The 20,650-nt window shown below is 40.7% G+C and overlaps 2 protein-coding genes and 1 long non-coding RNA gene across 3 annotated transcripts; 2 read left to right on the top strand and 1 right to left on the bottom strand.

Moving 5' to 3' along the window:
• Positions 1 to 6,179: 6,179 nt before the first annotated feature.
• On the bottom strand, positions 6,180 to 11,120 carry LOC135611083 (uncharacterized). Its single transcript, XR_010486432.1, has 2 exons — positions 10,685 to 11,120; positions 6,180 to 6,670 (listed from the first exon to the last, which is right to left on the bottom strand). It is a non-coding gene; the product is annotated as an uncharacterized LOC135611083 (long non-coding RNA).
• Positions 11,121 to 13,284: 2,164 nt separating this feature from the next.
• On the top strand, positions 13,285 to 15,044 carry LOC135609243 (uncharacterized). Its single transcript, XM_065102349.1, has 3 exons — positions 13,285 to 14,426; positions 14,498 to 14,623; positions 14,827 to 15,044. Exons 1-3 carry the CDS (start codon positions 13,413 to 13,415, stop codon positions 14,929 to 14,931), a joined length of 1,245 nt encoding a protein of 414 aa, XP_064958421.1. The 5' UTR covers positions 13,285 to 13,412; the 3' UTR covers positions 14,932 to 15,044.
• Positions 15,045 to 16,380: 1,336 nt separating this feature from the next.
• LOC135611081 (uncharacterized) lies at positions 16,381 to 20,623 on the top strand. The gene is made up of 3 exons (XM_065106381.1): positions 16,381 to 17,045; positions 17,701 to 19,540; positions 20,257 to 20,623. The coding sequence occupies exons 2-3, from the start codon at positions 17,762 to 17,764 to the stop codon at positions 20,410 to 20,412; spliced, it is 1,935 nt and encodes a 644-aa protein (XP_064962453.1). The 5' UTR covers positions 16,381 to 17,045; positions 17,701 to 17,761; the 3' UTR covers positions 20,413 to 20,623.
• The last annotated feature ends 27 nt before the right edge of the window (positions 20,624 to 20,650 follow it).

Below are 20,650 nucleotides of genomic sequence, written 5' to 3'. Positions count from 1 at the left end.
TAAGGAGTTCGAGGGTGGGGCGATAAGAATCATGGAGTCGCGGGTCATCCTCACTTGATCGTGGACGGCTTCGCCGAGAGCGGCTGCCCCCTCCGCATTGTCACCTCCCGGATTCTTGCCAAGGTACAAATACTAGAAGACCAAAATACGCAGCGGAATAAAATGGAAACACAATCAAATGGAAACACAATCAAACAGAACACCAAGATATACGTGGAAAACCCCTTCAATGTGAAGGGTAAAAACCACGGGGCAAACTAGAGATAATCCACTATGAGAATAATGAATATACAAATCTCAATCTCTTGCCCAAAACCCAAGCAACAACCACAAGAGAATAACTGGGATACAAGGATCACGTTACTGCCCACAATATCTAAAACCTCCCGAGTAATCACAGCAAGAGCCTACTGTAGATTTGATCTAACCTGAGATGAGAACACTGCTAGATGATTGTGAACAGTCTCTCTGCGTTGTCCTTGTCTTCTTCCCTTTCTTTCTCTTCCTCTTCTGCCTTGTTCTCCTTCTTCTCTTTAGAATCTCGTCGCTACAAAAATCTGCCTCGTTGCTGCCTTTTTATAGCTTTAATCTGCCTCTAAAACGCAGCCACCACACCCCCTAATCTTAATTAGGGTTAGGTTAAGAGGGGGTGGGAGCTGTGGGCTGATAAAGCCCACATGGGCTGAATATGGGCCATCAGCCCAACAGTCACCGCCACCTCCGCCGAGGCCGACTCCAGCGAGGATGGAGCCGTCGCAGACCTAGCGATGGCGCGTTCGTCGAGGTCGATAGGGCCATCCTCTACGGTACTATTCTTGGCTCGACTCTCTCCTTTTTCACTTCCCTTTTGAGCTTGGTCTGTAGTTGTTCTCCTGCGTTAATCTTTCGTAGTTTGATCGGAAGTGGTTCTTGAGATGCTAGTTCTCTTTCTTTATACATAGACTTTTGCGATGAGTTTTGATTCCTCTTCGTATGCTTTTTGATCGTGTGATAGTTCTTGTTTCTTTCTTCTTTATGGTTCTTGATTTTGCATTCGACGGTTCGATCCAAGTTGTTTTTGTCAGTTCTTTCTCTTGATGCTTGTTGATTCTGCAATATGTTGTTTTCCTTTGTATCTTGGTTCTTCATCATCATGATTCTTGATATTGTGCTAAATGTTGGTTAGTTTCTTTACGTTCCTTAGTTCATATTATACGAACGAGCTCTTTAATTTGTGTTCTGGTTGATTCTATTTTGGGCTCGCTTACATCGATGTTGATTGATTAGCTGCTAGTGTAATAATCCATGATGTAGCTTAATCAGTTCATGATTGAGTTAGTGTGGCTTCGGATAAGGAACTTGGAACTTGGTGTCGTTTTTCCTATTTTCCCCTTCTGAGCTTCCAACAGAATACCATCCATCAAGCCTTTGGGCAGTGGATCACATCCATTGGGCAACCAACCCTGTTTGTCAGACTCACGGTTCATTTTGTGGCGTAGCAGTTAATCTCCAATTAGTCTCGAGTAGATTACTGCATTTTGTGGCACAACAGTTAATCTGTAATTAGTCTCATTGTGGAGTAACATATATGTATCTAGAAACATCATCTCATACCATAAGTCATTGAATAGGTTTCATATAAATTATAAGTCATTATGATTAAGGGTTAGAAAAATCGTATATATAAATGACTGTAGAGATACAATGTAGACGCGTATGTATGTATATATACATAACTAATTGGATGTGGCTTGGGATGAGGGTCAAACCTTAACCCAACCCAACCGATTTAATTCGGATCGAGAAATATAGAAAATATAATTTGGCTAACCCGACCCGACTAACATTGGTCGGGCGGGATGGGTACGTAACTGACCCCACTAGGATACGAACCACTTTGATGCATGGTGGGGCCCTCTCTCGGCTCTGATAGGCTGGGTGAGGGTAGGAGGAGGGTATAGAAGAAATAATCTTTTTCACAAGGGTGATCTAGAAAATTCCATTCAATCAACGATTCGGGTTCTCTCGAGTCGGGTTGGTTCTTGTGACCATGCTCCTTTTTATAAATATAGTGGTAGTAGTGGTAGAGATAAAATGAGAGGGGTGGTTGTTGGCTGCGATCATCTAGAGCGAGCGGAGATCTCCACGGCGATCGATCTGAATGCGTCGGCTGTGGACGAGGTGTATTGGGGGCGGTGAGGAGTTCGATCTGGGGGTGACATGGGTCATGATCACCTCCCTAGCCACAATGTCATGGCTACTCCAAAAGTGGTTTCCCTCTCCGCAATGTCACCCTCCCTATCCTCGCTTAGGCCATCGATCACTGCACAACTAGCGCGTTGCCGTGTCATCCGCGGACGTCGACTCCGATGAGAATGTGGTGATCGCGGACGAAAACCTCGAGGGTTGGGGCGGTGCATTCGTTGATGTTGACCGCGGTAACCTCTACCACTAGCATCTCATCTTGTTTCGGCTCTCTCCCTTTTCAACCCTTTTTCAGATTGGTCTTAGCTTTGTTTCTTTGTGGTGTTCTTTCACGGTGCTTCTTGAGATACTGGTTTTTTTTTTCCGTAATATTTCTTGATTTGACGGCAGGTTTAGGTTCTTTTCCTTTATGCTTCTTGATGTGACGATGGGTCTTGTTTCTTTTTTATGCGTCTTGGTTTTGCAGAAGATGGTCCAATTCATATTGGTGCTTTGTCGTCTTCCTCCTCCACAACGTCACCACCGCCTCCGCCGAGGATGGAACGAGGCCTAGGATGGCGCGTTCGACGAGGTCGATCGGGCCACCCTCTATGGTACGAATCTTGGCTCGATTTCTCCTTTTTCACTCCCTTTTGAGGTTGTCTTTGGTTGTGTTCCTGCGTTCTTTGGTAGTCTTATCAAGTGGTTCTTGAGATGCTGGTCCGTTTTCTTCATAATTTTCAATAGGTATTGATTCTCCTTCGCCTCTGATCATGTGGTAGTTCTTGTTTCTTTTTCCTTAATATTTTTGATTTGACGGCAGATTTTGGTTCTTTTCCTTTATGCTTCTTGATCTGACGATGGGTCTTGTTTCTTTTTCTTTATGCTTCTTGGTTTTGCATAAGATGGTCGGATTCATATTGATGCTATCTCTTTCTCTATCCTTCATCATGCTTCTTGATATTGCACAAGATGCTGGTGCTGGTTCTGTTTTTATGCATCTTAATTGCAATGTATAAATTAGCTCTTTAATCTGTAGGCCGGTTGATCTTTTGGGGGTTGCCTACAACGAAGTTGGTCGATTAGCTACTAGTGTCATAATTCAAGAGTTAGCTTAAACGAGTTTATAATTACTGTCTCCAATTGCTCCCGTTGTGAAGTAACATCTGCGTAACTGGTAACACTAGGTTCAAGAGCAGGACATGGAAGTATGAGAATTAGTTGAATGACACAAGACAGAAGATAAATAAAAGATTCGGAACCAATCAAACATATGGAGGAGATTTTTAAATGAACACCAAAAGACTGTGTAAAGAAAAACTGACAACATAATATAAAATGGAATATTAAGCCCGAATTGACATGATTTTAAAAGTGTCATTTTAATTATCTAGATTCCATAAATTGGATTCCATAAATTGTTTCTCCTGATCAAGATCAATTTACCTGAACTTGAACTTGCGACTCGTTCTTTATATGATTCTAGTCCTTAAATAATCCTTGGTAATTAGGTTGGATTGAGATATATCTAAATAACTCGTGGTAATTCGGTTGGATTGAGAGTTGGGATGCATGCGTTGGATTTGATCCTTAACATGGAGACTTTTAAAAGAATATTCATCCTTAAATTATCAAAAATTGGGATAAAGCGTCTATGAACTTGGGATATTACTTTTGACCACCAAATTCTGTTGTTGATTTGCTGTTCTTAGTGGGATTGGTTATTTACCAAATTTGCGTTTGACAAGGGGGCTGATTTGCTTTTGACCAGCAAATTCTTAGAGGACATTTTGGGTTATTTTATTGTCGTTTGCTATGTCATTCCCACGATTTTCTTTTGTTTCAAAATAAAATCAATGAACCAAGGAAGGACATTAAAAAAAGAAAAAGCGAAGAGGGCAAAATTTAGGATAGATTTCTTGCTTTGAGCTAGAAAAATAACTTCCACGTTTTAACTAGAGAGTTTTTTTTTTCACTTATTTTGTTTTGGACGGTGAAAATTCTGTCGCAGTTAGGAAAGTTCCTTTCATCATAAAACCCGAACGAAACTAATTCGGATTGAAATGACTTCAAGATTCCGTGAATTTGCTAAATAGAGAAAAAGTCCGTCGAAAACTTGCCAAATTTTGTAAATATAAATTACAAAATTATACCTAAAATTTCCATCACGTCCAATTACCAGAAATATAATAAAAGCTTCAAACCGAGATTGGTTTTCAATATCTGCAAAAGATAAGACAACTTACAACAATGATCTTTCATAGTAATATCTCATTATGTAACTACATGCCGAATCATCCTACTCCATCAAATTCACACAAACTAATTCGTATTTCTATATGCTTGATGTTGTGAAAAACTATAGTATAAATAGTGTTATAGTATAACTATGGTTATACTATAACTGTAGTTGTAGTATAGTAATAGATATAATTATACTATAACTATAACACTATAATTACACAAGTTTTTCACATCAACAAGCACAAATGATTTTCACATCGTCAAGCACATCAAGCAATGAAAAAATATTAAGCAAAAAGAATCTATATTGTATCGTGAGATCCATAAAGGTGGGCCTCACAACAACAGCCTTATTTGCAATAAAACAATATTCCATTCTATCACAACATGTAAACACACACTTATTAAATGTTCAGTATACACATTAGTCAGAGGACAGAAGCTATCATCAAGCCAACAGTTTTTACCATCTTCCTATCAACCAATAAATACAACTCAGAGATCAGGAAACTTGAGGGCGAGTTGGAAATGCAACATATACATGAAAAGAACCGAAGAAAACATGATCAGAGTGTTTAAAAAACAAACAAATAAGTTACGGAATGACTCAGTGTTGTCATAAAGCACTGAACATAATTAAAGAAAAAAATAAGAGGTAGAAAAATTCAAAAATATTAAATGTCGCATTCATTTGGACGAATAATGAAGACGTTTGACCCGTCATGTTACGTTTGGTACACTTTCTGCTTGCTTGGAATGATCTAAAAGATATGGTATACACAATAATTCATGAACTAGATTGCTTAAACCGAGGAAAATTAGGTATACCCAATCATCTTGAGAAACATGATGAAAACAACTAAACACAACCAAGAATGCTCCCGCATCATTTCAACTAGAGCGTCAACATGGATACAACAATCTCATGGCATAGTAAATTATGGCAAGAGATTTTTCGAATTATCTTGGTCTATTCCATTCATTTCTTTTTTATATCTAATTAGATAATTCATTCCTAACACTGTCGATTAATTTTCTTAAAGTACAATATGTCCGTCCTCAAACCTTTGGTTCGGATCCAAGTGATAACCATACCGTCCGACCAAACCATATGATCAATGAGCTAGTTCGGGTTAGCCTATTTATATTTTGTATATATCCCATTCCGAATTAAAGTTTGATCCTAGTCCCAATCCTCATCCAATTAGAACACAAAGATACCTACCCCAAATATTTATACATACATATACGTATATGTACATATAGCTATTTATATATACGATTTTTGTAGCCCTTAATCATAATGACTTCTAATTTACATGAAACCTATTCTAAGACTTCTGTTATTGGAGATATTGTTACTGGTTTACTTATATGTTGCTCCACAATGAGACTAGTTGAAGATTGATTGCTACGCCACAAAATGCATAATCTACTTGAGGCTAATTGGAGATTAACTGCTACCACAGAGTGAACTAATCTACACCACAGAGTGTATTACTTTCTTGCGTCATCAAACTCAATCATGAACTCGTTTTAAACTACATGGATTAATTTATCAACATCGATATAGGCGCCTTCAAAATAAAATCGACCAAAATATAAATTAAAGACCTCGTTCATAAAGCATGAATTAAGATAAAGAAACTAACCAACATCTAGTACAATGCCAAGGATGAAGAAGAACAAGGATGCAAAGCAAAACAACCTGTTACAGAATCAAGAAGCATAAAGAGAAAGAACCGACAAGAAACAACTTGGATCAAACCGTCGAATGCAAAATCAAGAACCTTAAAGAAAAAAGAAACAAGAACCATCACATGATCAAGAAGCGAAGAGGAATCAAAACCTATCGCAAAGTACAGAGATAAAGGACCAGGATCTAAAGAACGACTTGATCAAACTGCTAAAGAAAGGCAGGGACACAACCAAAGACCAACCTCAAAAGCGAGTGAAAAGGGAGAGAGTCGATCCAAGATTAGTACCTTAGAGGGTGGCCCAATCGACCTCGATGAACGCGCCATCCTAGGCCTCGCTACCACCACATCCATCACTCTATTTACAAAGAGGAGCAACCAAAACGACTCGAGAGAACTCGCATAGTTGATTTAATGGAATTTTCTAGATCACTCTTCCGAAAAGATTGTTTCTTCTATACCCTCCTCCTGTCCTCACCAGCGTATCAGAGCCGAGAGCGGGCCCCACCAAGCACCAAAGTGGTTCGGATCAAAGTGTGGTCAGTTACGTACCCATCCCGCCCGAGCTACATCATGGATTATTACGCCGGCAGCCAATCAATCAACATCGATGTAAACGGCCCCAAAATAGAATTAACAGGAAGACAAATAAAAGAACTCATTCATATAATATAAGAAACGCAATACTAACCAACATTTAATACAATATCAAGAAGCATGATGAAGAAGATCAAGGAAAACAAACTATTACAGAATCAAGAAGCATCAACAGAAAGAACAAACGAAAAAACTTGGATCGAACCATCGAATGCAAAATCAAGAACCAAAAAGAAACAAGAACAATCACACGATGAAGAAGCATACGAAGAGGAATCAAAACTTATCGCAAAAGTTAACAAGTATAAAGAAAAAGAACTAGCATCTCAAGAACCACTTTCGATCAAACTACGAAAGATTAACGGTCGAGCCAAGATTAGCACGGTACAGGATGGCCCTCTTGACCTCGAGGTCGTCGTCTGCGACGGCTCCATCCTCGCCGGAGTCGGCCTCGGCGGAGGAGACGGTGGCGTGCTAGTTGCGGTAATTAATGACCTTGGTAAGAATCCGGGAGGTGACGTTGCGGAGGGGGAAGCCGCTCTCGGCGAAACCGTCCTCGATCAAGTGAGGATGGCCCGCGACTCCATGGTTTATGAAGATGGGTCACAAGCTCCAAACTGACTCGAGAGAAATTGATTAGGAATTGTAGTGGAACCTTCTAGATTACTTTCCGAGAAGATATCCTATTTATCAATGTATTACACGTTTCCTGTATACCCCTCCTCTCCCATCGCCCTACGTGCCTGCTTGAGCTGCAAACCACCCAACCGAGATGGGTCGAATGCAATTTGTGTCACGTGCATTGCCCATCCTGCCTGCGTAAACAACCTGATCGACGAGTTAGGTCGGGTCAAGTCAGCCTAATTATATTTTAGGTATTTCTTATAAGGCTGTGGTGCGTGTATTTTTCGCTCCATCTCGAACAAAGCCCTGAACACCATCAAATATAAGCCACGTATTAAATTAATAATTCTCAAGCCTTTTCCTTTCCAAAAAATTCTCAAGCGAAACTTCAATCTTGGTTAATGAGACCACTTAGTACTCATAAATATGTAAAACAATATAAATTGATCACTTTAATGAATTCAAACATAATAGGAATAATCCATGTAATTATTTTCCTTAAAGTTTTGCTCAAAAAGCTTTCCTTGAGATTCAACAATTACGATCTATTTGTGGTCTTAGATCCTATCCATCCTATTAAAGCTTTGTATTGCCCTTGGGACTATAAATTGGGAGACTGATTTGGTGTTCTAGGGATCTATTTGCTCTCGCTCAATTTTTTCCTCACGCGATCATCATCAACCCTCGAAAAGGACGATCAAGGTGAAAACAATCCTCTCAATTACTTATCAAAACTCTCACATTGTTAGTGTTTCTCAACGACAATTGGATTACCAAGCATAGGATTATTGACATCTTGGAGATGCAGGGTTTCATTGATGACAATTAGATTACTCACTTTGCCATCAAAGATCTGAAAGAACCGCCACAAATCTACATATTAAATGATCCCTCGAAAAGAAAAGGAACAACTCATAGACTTAAATGAAAGAGATCAAAGAACTTGAAATCTCACCATCGCCTTTGGAAAAAGGTTCCAGTAGAAAATGACTTTAAAAAAATTATTCGCCATTAAAGATCGTCAAACTCTGAACTATGTATCTAAGGATCTAACGATCCATCCAAAGAAAGATTCCCAAATCGTAGACCTAAAGGTGAGGGACAGATCAAGGACACTGAGATCTTAGAGAAACCTTCTCTTTGTCTATACTTTGAAATGAAATCTTGGAAATGTATGATTCGTTTATGATAAGACGTGATCATTGGATCACCAAGACGAGGACCATTTAACTGTGAAACTAATAAGCCATGGAAAGAAACATCCGCAAGATTAAACGAAAGGGAGATATCAAGAACTTGAGATTCCAACATCATCGTCTTCTAGTCTTCATCCGCACTCCACAGATGGAGGGAGGGAGGGAGCTGAAGACAGAAAAGGAAATGAACTTTTGTCTACTCCACACATCGCCTCGCTTGTTATTCATAGGCCTCATCTACGAGAGCCGGTGTCTTGCCCTGCGTCATTTATATCCAGTGGTCCTATCTAATTTGCATCACATTGAGTGACCAACTATGCTAGTGATATGTGTTGCAAGTGGAAGAATCGAGCATGTTTCATGAAATAACAATTTAAAACATCTAAATACAATTTAGAATGCTCCTGCACCATTTCAACTAGAACGTTAATGTGGATACGATTTATTAAATGAAAAAAGTCTTTAAACATCTTTTCAGTCGGATTCCTAATGCTGTTGGTTAATCTGATAATTTTCTTGAAGTGCAATATGTCCTCAAAACTTTTATTTTTAAAGTACAATCTAGGATATCGAGAACCAGAACAGCCAAGCAATCGGAGAACTAAATGCAACATAACAGATGAATACAAAAGAATCAAACCCCACATTTACGATTCCTCAATCGACGATTGAATCACAACGACCGACAATTGAATCCAATGATCACGAATGGAAAAATACGAAAAGTAAACGACCAAAATGAGAGACATTCCTAACTAAGATAATCCTCAATTGACAATTGAATCACGAAGCATAGGATTATTGGAGAAAATTAGATTACTCACTTTGCCATCAAAAATCACTTGAGTAAAACAGTAAATGTATAGATCCAATGATCCCTCGAACATATAAGAAACAACTTGTAAACTTAAAATAGAGAGACTAAAGAACCTGAAATCTCACCATCGCTCGTGGAGAAGGGTTCCAATAGAAAATGAATCGAAAAATCCATTCGTCATCAAAGATTGCCAAATTCGGAACTATTTATCTAAGGATCTAATGATCCATCCAAAGAAAGAACCCCGGATCGTCAACCTAAAGGAGAGGGACAGATCAAGGCCACTGAGATTTAAGAGAGAACTTCACTTCGTCTACACTTTGGAATGGGATCTTGAGGATGCACAATTCTTTTAGAATAAGACTTGATCATTGGATCAAGGCCACTGAGATTTTGGTGATCCAATGATCACCAAAATGAAAACCACTAATCCGGAAAGCTAATAATCAGTGGAAACAAATATTCGTAAAACTAGATAAGAGGGAGAGATCAAGAACCTGAGATCCCAACTTCTTCATCTTCTTGTTTTCATCCACACTCCACCACAGATGGAGGGAGGGAGAAGAGATGAAAAAAACGAAACAACGCTCGCTCGCTCTTCGTACCACCCTCTCCTATTATTTATAAGCCTCGTCTATGGCAAGAGTCAAGAATGTTCCATGAAATAACAATTTAAAACATCTAAATACAACTTAGAACGTCAATGCGGATACGATTATTAAATGAAAAAAATCCTTTAACCAAAGCAATCTCTAATAAATTATGCCATGTTCACCCTCTGATTTTTTGAATTACCTTAGTCTATTCTGTAATCATTTCTTGTTGGTATTTAATTAGATAATGCATGCAGTTCTATTCCATTAAGTTCTCGCTACCTCTCCCCTGTCGTATTTCTAGCATTGTTGGTTAATCTGATGATTTTATTGAAGTACAATGCGTTCTCAAATATTTGGTTCTTAAAGTACAATTTAGGATATCAATAACGAGAACAACCGAGCGTTCCGAGAACTAAATGCAACACATCAGATGAATGCAAAAGAATCGAACCCACATCTACTATTAAATGCATATTCACAATCACGAAAGGAAAACAAGAAAAAGAAAAAGATCAAAACGACAGACAACCCAAACTAAAATATTCCTCAATGAAAATTTAATCACGAAGCATAGGATTGATTATTGGCATCTTGTCGAAGTGGATTTTCATTGAAGACAATTAGATTACTCACTTCGCCATCAAAGATCACTGAAAGAATAATCACAAATGTATAGATCTAATGATCCCTCGAAAAGAAACGAAACAACTTAGACTCAAACGAGAGAGATCAAAGAACTTGAAATCTCACCATCACCTTCGGAGAAGGGTTCCGGTAGAAAACCACTCGGAAAGTCCATTCGCCATCAAAGATCGCCAAACTCAGAACTATTTAACTAACGATCTAATGATCCATCCAAAGAAAGAACCCAGATCGTAAACCTAAAGGAGATGCACAGATCAAGGACACTGAGATCTCAGAGAGGTCTTCTCTTCGTCTACACTTTGGAATGAGATCTTGAAAATGTACGATTCTTTTAGGATAAGACGATCATTGGATTACCGAAACGAGAACCGCCGATCCATGAAACTAATAATCCATGGAAAGAAACATTCGTAAAATTAGACGAGACGGAGAGATCAGGAACCTAAGATACCAGTGTCTTCGTCTTCTTGTCTTCCTCCAAGCTCCACGGACGAAGGAAGGGAGACGAGACGAAAAAAACAAAGAACGCTGGCTTGCTCCGCACGCTACCCTCGACTGTTATTTCTAGGCCTCGTTTCCACTCGTCCGATCTAATTTTCGACCCATGGTCCGGCATGCTAATCCAGTGACACGTGTTGCCCGTGAAAGAATCAAGAATGTTCCATGGCGCATACCTCGCCTTCGTAAGTGTCACAGATCTTGTGAATTGAATCATCGTAAGCGAATCCTCGGAGACAAGCGCACATGCAGGAAGGGAGGATCCGAAATCGAGAAAGCAAGCGTGTAGAGTTAACATCCGAATCCGATTGAATCGGTTTGCGGGTTTCGCAAGTTAGAAATGAGGAATGAAATTGAGATAGGATGACAAATATGTACAAAATTGATCCATGTATAAGATTATTGGTGAACATTTATGTTGTGGTTGAGGTGTAAGTACAACTTGATCCGATTATGGATATGTAAGATTGTTTACGTGGAGACTCGGGTGACGGAAGTAAGTGTTAGGTCAGATTGAGTTGTGAACCTCGTCACATGCTTCCTCATCGATAGTTCCTATACTCAGGTTGTGATCGAGAGAGGAATTTCCTAACTTGATCCATCAAAACCTTAAGTTAGAGTTGAATGGAATAAGAGTAAGTCCAATATTCCCTTAGCTTTTATACCTGCAAAGAAAGATCGATCGTACATGGTCATTTAATGACTGTTAACTTCTCGGAAGGATTTATACCCTACGAACGATTGTCGATCGACCTGTATGGACCCTCGTCGTGCAGCGTCGTTCTGAGCTTTCTGGAACGGTCGTGCGACACCACTCTTAGCTTTTCGGAATGGCTCCGCGGTGTTCGACGTCGAATAGTGCGAGAGCGTGTGGTCGTCGTGTTTAGGTCCGAGATGTTACGTCGTGTTAACCTAGAGGTCTTTTGTTGGTGCTGTCGTGGTCGTCATATGCTACCACGTGGATGGTGCTGAAATGTGGCATTTCAAAGATAATACCCTAACAATCAAAATTATTAACCTTTGATCGATAAGATAATGAATGGTATTGATGGAATTAGATTACATGTTAGGTTTTAATAATAGACATCCATAGTTAGAACATGATGATGGCATATAAGAAATTTGTTAAGAAAAAAAAAGAGAGAAAATAAATGTTGTCTAAAAGTGATTAAACAAATGTCCAAGACAAGGAAAGAATGATTCGTTTTGAATTTGTGCGCGTGCTAAATGTTTTCATCGTTTAAGAAATAAACGGAGTGTGTGCTTCTCGCGGTCCTTCGTTAACTTCGGAGCGTAACCTTCGACGCCGTGACCCCGTACAGGAAACGGGACATTCCCTCTCTGCCCACTATTTATCCTTTGATCTCTTCTCCTCATCCCATTTTTAACCTGTCATTATTATAAGCCACAACCTTCCTACAATTTCTCCCCGCTATATATACCTGATGGAATCGTATGGGCTGTCGGAGGTCTAAATCTCCTTGCCACCAATAACGAGATGATCTTTGATGACGCATAAGAGATTACTCAAGCTAAGAGGACAAGGAAAACATTTCTGCAGTGATTAGATTTTCTTCTTCTTCTTCTTCTTCTTCTCATTTCTCTTTTCCTGGAGACTCTGAGTTCGTGGAGGAGACATGTTGCAGGACGTGATCGAACCGACGTCGGAGGAGCTGTTAATTGTAAGCTTTCATCCCTTCCATTTTCATTGTTCTTTCTCATTCCTGCTTGTTGGTTTGATCTGGAGTTTCATGTATTCCGCAACGAAGCTATCATAATTCCTTCAATTTATGGAGCTTCAGATAACTTAGATCTCTTGCATCCCTAGAACTCAATCATTTTTCTGAACCAGCCATTGCGATACCCTTACGTTTTATCTACAGCATGCATGGCATTCTTCTCTTGTAAGCTTCCGAGGTATATGGCGGCTGTTAAGATGTAATGCTGTTCTCATTACTAATCTTCTCCGCGAGGTGATCTCACATCATTAAATTCAATACACATACACATACACATACACATGCATGCATATATATATATATATATATATATATATATATATATAAACACACGCACTCATATAGGTGCATCCTCACGGTCGACCACGTAATATCGCGCGTGCCTCGCTTCCGAATATATCTGCTCACAATTGACCACGTGACAATACTCTCTTGGTGGCAAACTGCATGCCTCTGGCTTCTCTTCCTTTCTGAAGTGGCCATGGCCATGGATGAAGCAAGTCATCAACTTGTTTGGGTCTTTATTTCATATCTGGGAATAGGAGGAAGAAGAAGTTTTGTGTGCTATGATTGGTTACAAGTAGTGCGCTATTTGAATGCAGGAGGGTATCTCGAGTCCCATCGCCGTGCAGCTGCTCGACTTCTGCGACGACGACGGCAGTGCCGCAAGCGACATCTTCACCCTCACCGACCACCACCCGAGCCAACCCTGTCTCCCTCACCGCGAGGACGGCTCCTCCTCTTCCTCTTCTTCTACTTCCTCCTCCATCTCCACCTCCTCTGCAGCCACAACGGCCATTGCCACAAACACCCCCCTCTACGGCTATGCCGGTGACGCGGCGCCATTCTCACCCTTTTCCTCCCTCTACGCCCTTCTGGATGCCCCTTCGGTGTCGCTCGACCCCGAACCCGGCCTCGCCCGGTACCCTTCCTCGTCATCGTCGTCCCAAAATCCACCTCCTCATACTCTTCCTCCGCCGATGTTCCCGCTCGCGCCGACGCCGACGTACGTCGGGGACCCGTTCGACCATATCTTACTGACGGAGACCATACCCAGTGGGTTCTCGCTCGACCCCGCCATGGTAGTCCCCATGCCAGCGACGGGGGGCCCACCATGCCAGCAGCAGAACCCGCAGGCGGCGTACGGGGAGCAGCACTACGCGGCGGCGATGCAGCAACCGCAGGAGTTGGTGGGGCTGGACGCGCCACCGTGCGGGTTTCTCGAAGGTACTCTTGGCATGGGAGCCGCGCTGTACGGCAGCGGCGGCGGAGGTGAGCCGCAGGGGTTCTTCGGGATGGCGGCGGCGGGACCGGACGCAGCACTGGTGGGGTTGGGAGACGCGGCAGAGGGCAGCGACCTGGGCACGTTCGGGCAGGAGACGATCGCTCGAGCGTACAGCCCCGGCGACTTGCAGGTAATTAACGGAGGAGGCCAGCATCTGATGGTTGGATGCAGCGGCAACTCCCGGCCGCCGCTGCCGGCCACCGACGTCTCACCGTTGGAAGACTCCTCCTACAAGGTTGGCCGCTTATCCGTGGAGGAGAGGAAGGAGAAGATCCACAGGTACATGAAGAAGCGGAACGAGCGAAACTTCAGCAAGAAGATCAAGGTACGTAGTATCATCTGTTCCATGCAACGAACGTGATCTCATCTCACGCAGAAGCCATGTCATCTCTGCAGTATGCTTGTAGAAAAACCTTAGCCGACAGCCGACCTCGAGTCCGGGGAAGATTTGCCAAGAATGATGAACTTGGAGAGCTGGCAAGACTGAGATCCAGCAACCATGAATTCGAGGACGAGGAAGAAGTAAGCTCTACGTTTATCTTATACTGTGAACCTTCCAAACACAAAGCTTCAGCAGAAGAATTCTCTTCCCCGCAAACTGCTGCAACTATTTACGTCTCTGAAGATTATTTCAGAGACATATCATGGCTTTCATCTTACGTTATTACATGTTTGGTGCTCATCTCTGACCCCAATTCTCATCTACTGCTGCTTTCTACTTGTAGGTGGCCATCAAGGAAGAAGACATCCTCAACACCTCTGACATCCTTGCACATCTCAGTGGGGTGAACTCATTGAAGTGCAACTACACCCTTGAATCCTGGATATGACTCGTGTGGGTACACAAAGATAGTGTTGATTGTAGACTTGTTGCGGCCATCCTCGGCAGCAAATCTAATCATTCTCAGTTCAGTAAACTCAATATGTGGAGACCTGAAGAAGGTATCCCTGCATCCAAATGCAGTTGTGGAGTTACCCGTAGATCAAGAAATCAGTGAACTCTGTATACTTCCGAAAGTTTCGGATGACACGGAATCCAATTTTGTCTAATTACTTCACGAATGTTTAATCCGTCATTTCAGATTTATAAGCTGAATATATAGCACTTTTGAAGCAGATCAAAATTTTTATATGCCATTAGTACTACAAACTAGTCAGACACATCTGCAGTTGATCAATCAGAAACCAAAGTGTACACCCTAAAATCGAGATTGGCTAACATGCAAATTCTTCATTCACGAAAAGGATTCTTTCTCGAAATTTGAGTCTCTTTTACGTCAATCTCAACTTTTTGTTCGGCCATTAATGAATAAAGCATGAACACACAGCGATGATTACTACAGTGTGAGTGGTAAAGTCAAATGGAACAACTCAACTTTGCTTCAATCACAGGCAATCATCACTCCTGAAAAGGCCATGATACATTGTTAAAGCGTGTACCACTATGATGTTCTTTCCAAGGAGGGTGTCTGCCATTTAGTGAGACGCATCGAGAAGATAAAGAGCTTGCTGCACAAGCTTCTTGTTTTCGTTTTTCTCATGTAGTATCCCCTATTTATTATAATCATGTAAATATTTTTTGTCTTCTCTTTCCTATCCCATCGATGTTGCTACTTATCTCTGCTCCTCGTTTCCATCACGAGCTCTTGCTGCCTATGTGTGAAGCCTTTTTCGCTCATCACCTTCTCTCTTCTTATCACCTCTATTTAAGGTGTTAGAAATCTTACAATAATATTATCATATTAGAATCTCACCACCAATTTTTATCTTTCATATCTTACGAGTAAGAGGAGATAATTAAGCTAAAGAAAAAAAAATGATATTATAATAAATTGAGACATTATCTTGAAAAACGAAAATGACGAGAAATCACCCTTAAAAGAAAGGAACGCTGGAGTTCTCATCGCCCACCACCCGAAGAAGCGATGGTTCATCATGGACGCGGTGTTTGAGTTCTCCGACATCCCGCAAGAGTCGAACGCTCGGAATGAGTATTAATGTTGGGCGCGATGGTTTCGAAGCCGCGAACATTAATGTTCGGATGGTTTCGAAGTACTCTCTCTCTCTCCAATCTTAATTGTCTTTGCTCATTCTTGCTCGCGTTAGGGAAGGACGAGGAGACGGTGCCCGCTGCGGGGTCCACTCTGCTGCCACCGTCTCTCCCGTTTGACCTTTGACCGAAGAGAGAAGGCGACGCAGGGAAGCCTAAGCGAACGAACAAAAGCGGGACACTGAAAGCGGAGACGGGTAATAGCATTCTCTGTTTCTATCGATTAGAGAGGAGAAAATTCCAGTTTCTCTATCACCATTGCAGTAAAAGCCCAACTTTGGGAGCAGGTGGTATCTCCCTTTGCTAAGAAAGATTTGTCTTACTTTTTGGTTGCTTCCTTGTTCTTTCTCACTGGCTGCTACTGTTGGCAACGGCGGAGCGGAGGATCACAGTTGTAACTGGTGATTCGATGGTCGTGTTTGGTTGTTTGTGAGGGAGCCGCTGGTGATGAATGCTTGAACCGGAAAAGGGAGAGAGAAGTTCACGCGGATTTGGGAAAGGAACTGCCTTTTATCTCTTCTGGTCACCTTACCTTCCCCGACATTTCCTATCTCCTTCATCGTCAGCCGTCGGTTTCTTTTATCTCCTTCCCATCTCTTCCCTTCCCTTCTCGTCGTCCGCATCCTCGAAAAGTCACCTTTCTTGTGATAACCTTATTGTCTCTTTCCTTCCATTCTCCATCTTCATTTCCTCTCTCTACTGTTCACATCAGCTGGAAATCCGTTGCTATTCATCCGACATATCCTTTCTTCTTCATTCATCCGACATATCCTTCCTAGCCTTGGCGAGATCTTGTCTTGCTGAAAGAGAAGATGGTTCCTTTTTAGAACGAGCTTCGGTACAAGTCGGCCAAAATCTACATAGAAGAGCAGCGACCTGGAACGCAGTATCAAGGTGAGGAATTTGTTACCCTGCTCTTTAGGTCTATATCCTCTTTTTGTCGCCTAAGGTTTTATGACGGGTTTGGATGCTGCTGCGCATCTAATCAAGACAAGAAGGGACTTCACCAAAACTTTGGGTGGAAGAATAAAAGTGAAATTTGTGATCAAAGAATTTGTGGGAATAAAAGAAGATAGAGATTCCAACTGTTGCTAGATTTTACAGAAACATACTGGTAATTGGGAGATATGGTTCGGATATATCTTCAATCATCCTTCCTTCCTTGGCTTCAGTCACTTGGATAGCTTATGAGTTGCTAATCTTCAAGCCTTAGACATGGAGTATTATTTGTCATTGAAGCCTATTTTCAGATTTGAAAATGAAGTATATTATCTTTGAAACCAAATAATCATCTTCAAGTTAGCAGTAGTTATCCCAACAATATAATTTCATATATAGAGCACCAATCCACTGTTGTCTCATGCTTATATAATTAGTGAAGAACAGCTTATTAGGTTTAGTCCCTGTAGTTTCCTTGTATTCTTCTATGGTGCCAATAAATATGGTCACATTGGATTTCATGTTGTGACTACTAGAAATGTTTCTGCTTCTAGTAGCTGCCATACCCATTATTCAGTGGTGAACATGCATTTTCTTTATGTCAATGCAGCATGAAGTTGAACCGAGGGTATTCTTATGATGGCTAGTGTCAGGATATATTCTCTTTGAACATGACAATGGAAAGTGCAGATTTGGAAGGGCAAGAACAAGCAAGGAATGAACATGCTGCATCTCCTAGTTTGGATAATAGTGCAGAATTTAGGGATGATGATCACTCAGATTTTAGTGTTTTCGATGCTAAATTGGATTTTAAGATGATTATGAGCAAAATACCTTTGTATTTGGAAATCAAACAACCGAAACTTCACCGAAGATGCAGGCAAATCCAAAGATCACTTCCATGCAGCAACTCTCGGAATCATCTTACTGGTACCAACAAAAATCTTGCACCATCATTTTTTGCTGATCTTGAAGAAATTAGTTGTGAATCTCATGTTATTCTTTACGGAAACAAATCATTGTTAAACATCCCTGCTAGCATGACAGCCTCCGGTTACATCTTGAAGACCTCAAAGTTGATGGATATAACTCGAAACATAAACAATTTAAGCAAATTCTTTCCTGAATGTTCACCTTTTGTTCAGTCAGGAAACATAGTCATGAGTCCTTCAGCTAGATGGGTTCATGATTTTATACAAGGAAATGTGAAGGGAAGTGGGCCGATAAAAAGCTCATTGTCTTTTGATCCAGTTAAGAAGCAAGACGTTCACATGAAACAAATTATATCAAGATTGGCTGGTACCATGGAAATGAAATTCTCAGATTCATCAAGCTTTCCTAGGATTTGTAGCCCATTGTTAGAAAATGCAGAACCACTCGCAGAACCTCCAAGGAAACAATCATCTGATGCAAAATTCTCTCAGGAGTTGATGGTTTCTTGCTCGAGTACGGAATCGACTTCATCCTACCAGTCTACTTCACCTGCACATGGCTGTGTCAGCTCAGCACTTCTTCACTGTGTCTGGGAGAGTGACATTCGTTATTTCTTATTCACCATGGATGCTGATGATGGAGGTAAAGTATATGCGGCCAGTCCTCTGAAGATCAAACCCTCTGTTGACAAGTCTCTGGATTACATTTATCTGTTCCATTCATGGAAAGCTATCGGAAATGAGTCAAAGAAAAATGTTATCAGTGCTTCACCTGTTGTTGGAAAGATGAAGGTATCAAGCTCTGTAATCGTTAACTCGAACAGATCAAAATTCATAGAGACTGAGTTTGTCTTGTTTGGTGCTAATGAAAAACATTCTGCAGAAAATAAGTCATCATCTAATCCCAAGAAAAAAAATATGCATTTTAGAAAGATGGCTGTGATATTTAGACCAAGCCATTCGTCAAAGCACAGTCCTAAAATCAAGGTTGGTGTAACAGGTTCTGGATTTGGTGATCTCTGTCAATTCTTTTCTGGCGAGCAGCAAATTATCGATGAACCAGATTGTTCAGAACACCTTTTAAATGATTTCCTACCCAACCATGAGTTGGCTGCAATAGTAGTCAGAGATTATGGATGCAATGTCTCAAAAGGAGTTGCTTTTGGCGGTTGGGGACTCAAGTTCCTTGAGAAAGTTGAACTTGACGATGTTGATTCTTCTCGAGAGCCACCCTCATCTTCTTCTGAAAGTTGTAAAGAAAGATTTATATGTGACAGAGAGAAGATTGCTAGGAATGTAACTGTTCTAGTCCCAGCTGGATTTCATGGTGGGTCATTTACCAGAGCTGGTGGCCCTTCTAGTCTCACTGACAGATGGAAGTCAGGTGGACAGTGTGACTGTGGTGGGTGGGATATTGGATGTCCTATAAAAGTATTGAACAATAACTCTATCTGTTCACTTGTTTTGCCCAAGGCTAAGGTGGAAGGGGATTGCAAGTCATTTGAATTGTTTACAGAGGTGCAGTATACAATTCTATTCATCAAATCATTTAGTTTCTTTGGGCTCTGTATCTTGTTTACAGTTTTTTAATTATTAGCTACAAGATATATGCATGTATGGAGAACTAATGTTGAAGATTTTCACAATTTCCTGGTGCTCATGAAGAGTGCCTTGGATATTTTGGGGGCATTCTAGATTACGATGATATCAAGATCAGTCCTTCCTCCGATTATGATTTTTTTTTTCGACTTCTTTTATCACATGATTTCTTGATGAATCCTCTTTTAGGTGAAGTTTGTAGATCCATCCATCCATGTATTTGTTTGGCACAGGCAACTTAAACAGGTGTGACTTTGTCTTCAATTTACTTTCAAAAGAAAATGGTTGTGTTTGTCATCATACCAGGCTTGAATCAATTTTTTGGTTATCAAAAGAGTTTTCTGGACTTATTTTTCTTTCATTTCCATTCTTTCTAGTTTCTTTGGAGATTGGACCAAACTATGAAGAAGACCATATTACAGTCTTTTTCTTTTTTGTTTTCTGAAGAACATATTTGTTCTCGATTTTGCCATTATTTAGTCAATAACTAGTCAATATTTCTCTTTCCAATTTAATCATTGTTAATGCATGAGATTGAGCTAATACGCAGTTTTGCTTGTTTCTCATAGCCTGCTCGTCTGAAGCCTAATAGACGAGAAAGTATTGACATGGCTAAATTTTCTTGTAATTCTCAGGATGTAAAGCACAGTGAACCCACTCTCAAAGTGTTGAATGTGAGCAAAGACATGTACGTCGTTAAATCTGGATCAACTCTATCAGCTCTGCAGTCTTTCGCCATAGCAGTTGCGATGATCCATTCACAGACACCAGATCTATATCCAAATCTGTAACCTACATGTTTTATATAACTGCTACCATCTTTTTTCTCTTCCATCATGTTCCAAATCTTAGTGCCCAGATAGATGGTAATGAAATGTACAGTATTCTTTATGCCCTTTTGTTCTTTGAACTCCCTGCAGTCTAAATTTATGTGGAAATGGATTTTGTATTGCTGAAGCAAATTGTTGATGCACTTATGACCATCAGATCACTTGATTCTAACTTGGCATCCTTTCACTTACTGCAGTC

This window comes from Musa acuminata, chromosome BXJ2-4 (genome assembly GCF_036884655.1).
Source record: "Musa acuminata AAA Group cultivar baxijiao chromosome BXJ2-4, Cavendish_Baxijiao_AAA, whole genome shotgun sequence".
NCBI classification, from domain to species: domain Eukaryota; kingdom Viridiplantae; phylum Streptophyta; class Magnoliopsida; order Zingiberales; family Musaceae; genus Musa; species Musa acuminata.
This window is presented reverse-complemented; position numbering and strand designations above follow the sequence as displayed.

Bases quoted from the DNA above. Each gene is read 5' to 3' on its own strand.
- LOC135609243 (XM_065102349.1), top strand. From the start codon at position 13,413: ATGCAGGAGGGTATCTCGAGTCCCATCGCCGTGCAGCTGCTCGACTTC. The intron at 14,427-14,497 runs GTACGTAGTATC...TCATCTCTGCAG, and splicing joins ACTTCAGCAAGAAGATCAAG to TATGCTTGTAGAAAAACCTT. The intron at 14,624-14,826 runs GTAAGCTCTACG...TTCTACTTGTAG, and splicing joins AATTCGAGGACGAGGAAGAA to GTGGCCATCAAGGAAGAAGA.
- LOC135611081 (XM_065106381.1), top strand. From the start codon at position 17,762: ATGACAATGGAAAGTGCAGATTTGGAAGGGCAAGAACAAGCAAGGAAT. The intron at 19,541-20,256 runs GTGCAGTATACA...TGTAATTCTCAG, and splicing joins CATTTGAATTGTTTACAGAG to GATGTAAAGCACAGTGAACC.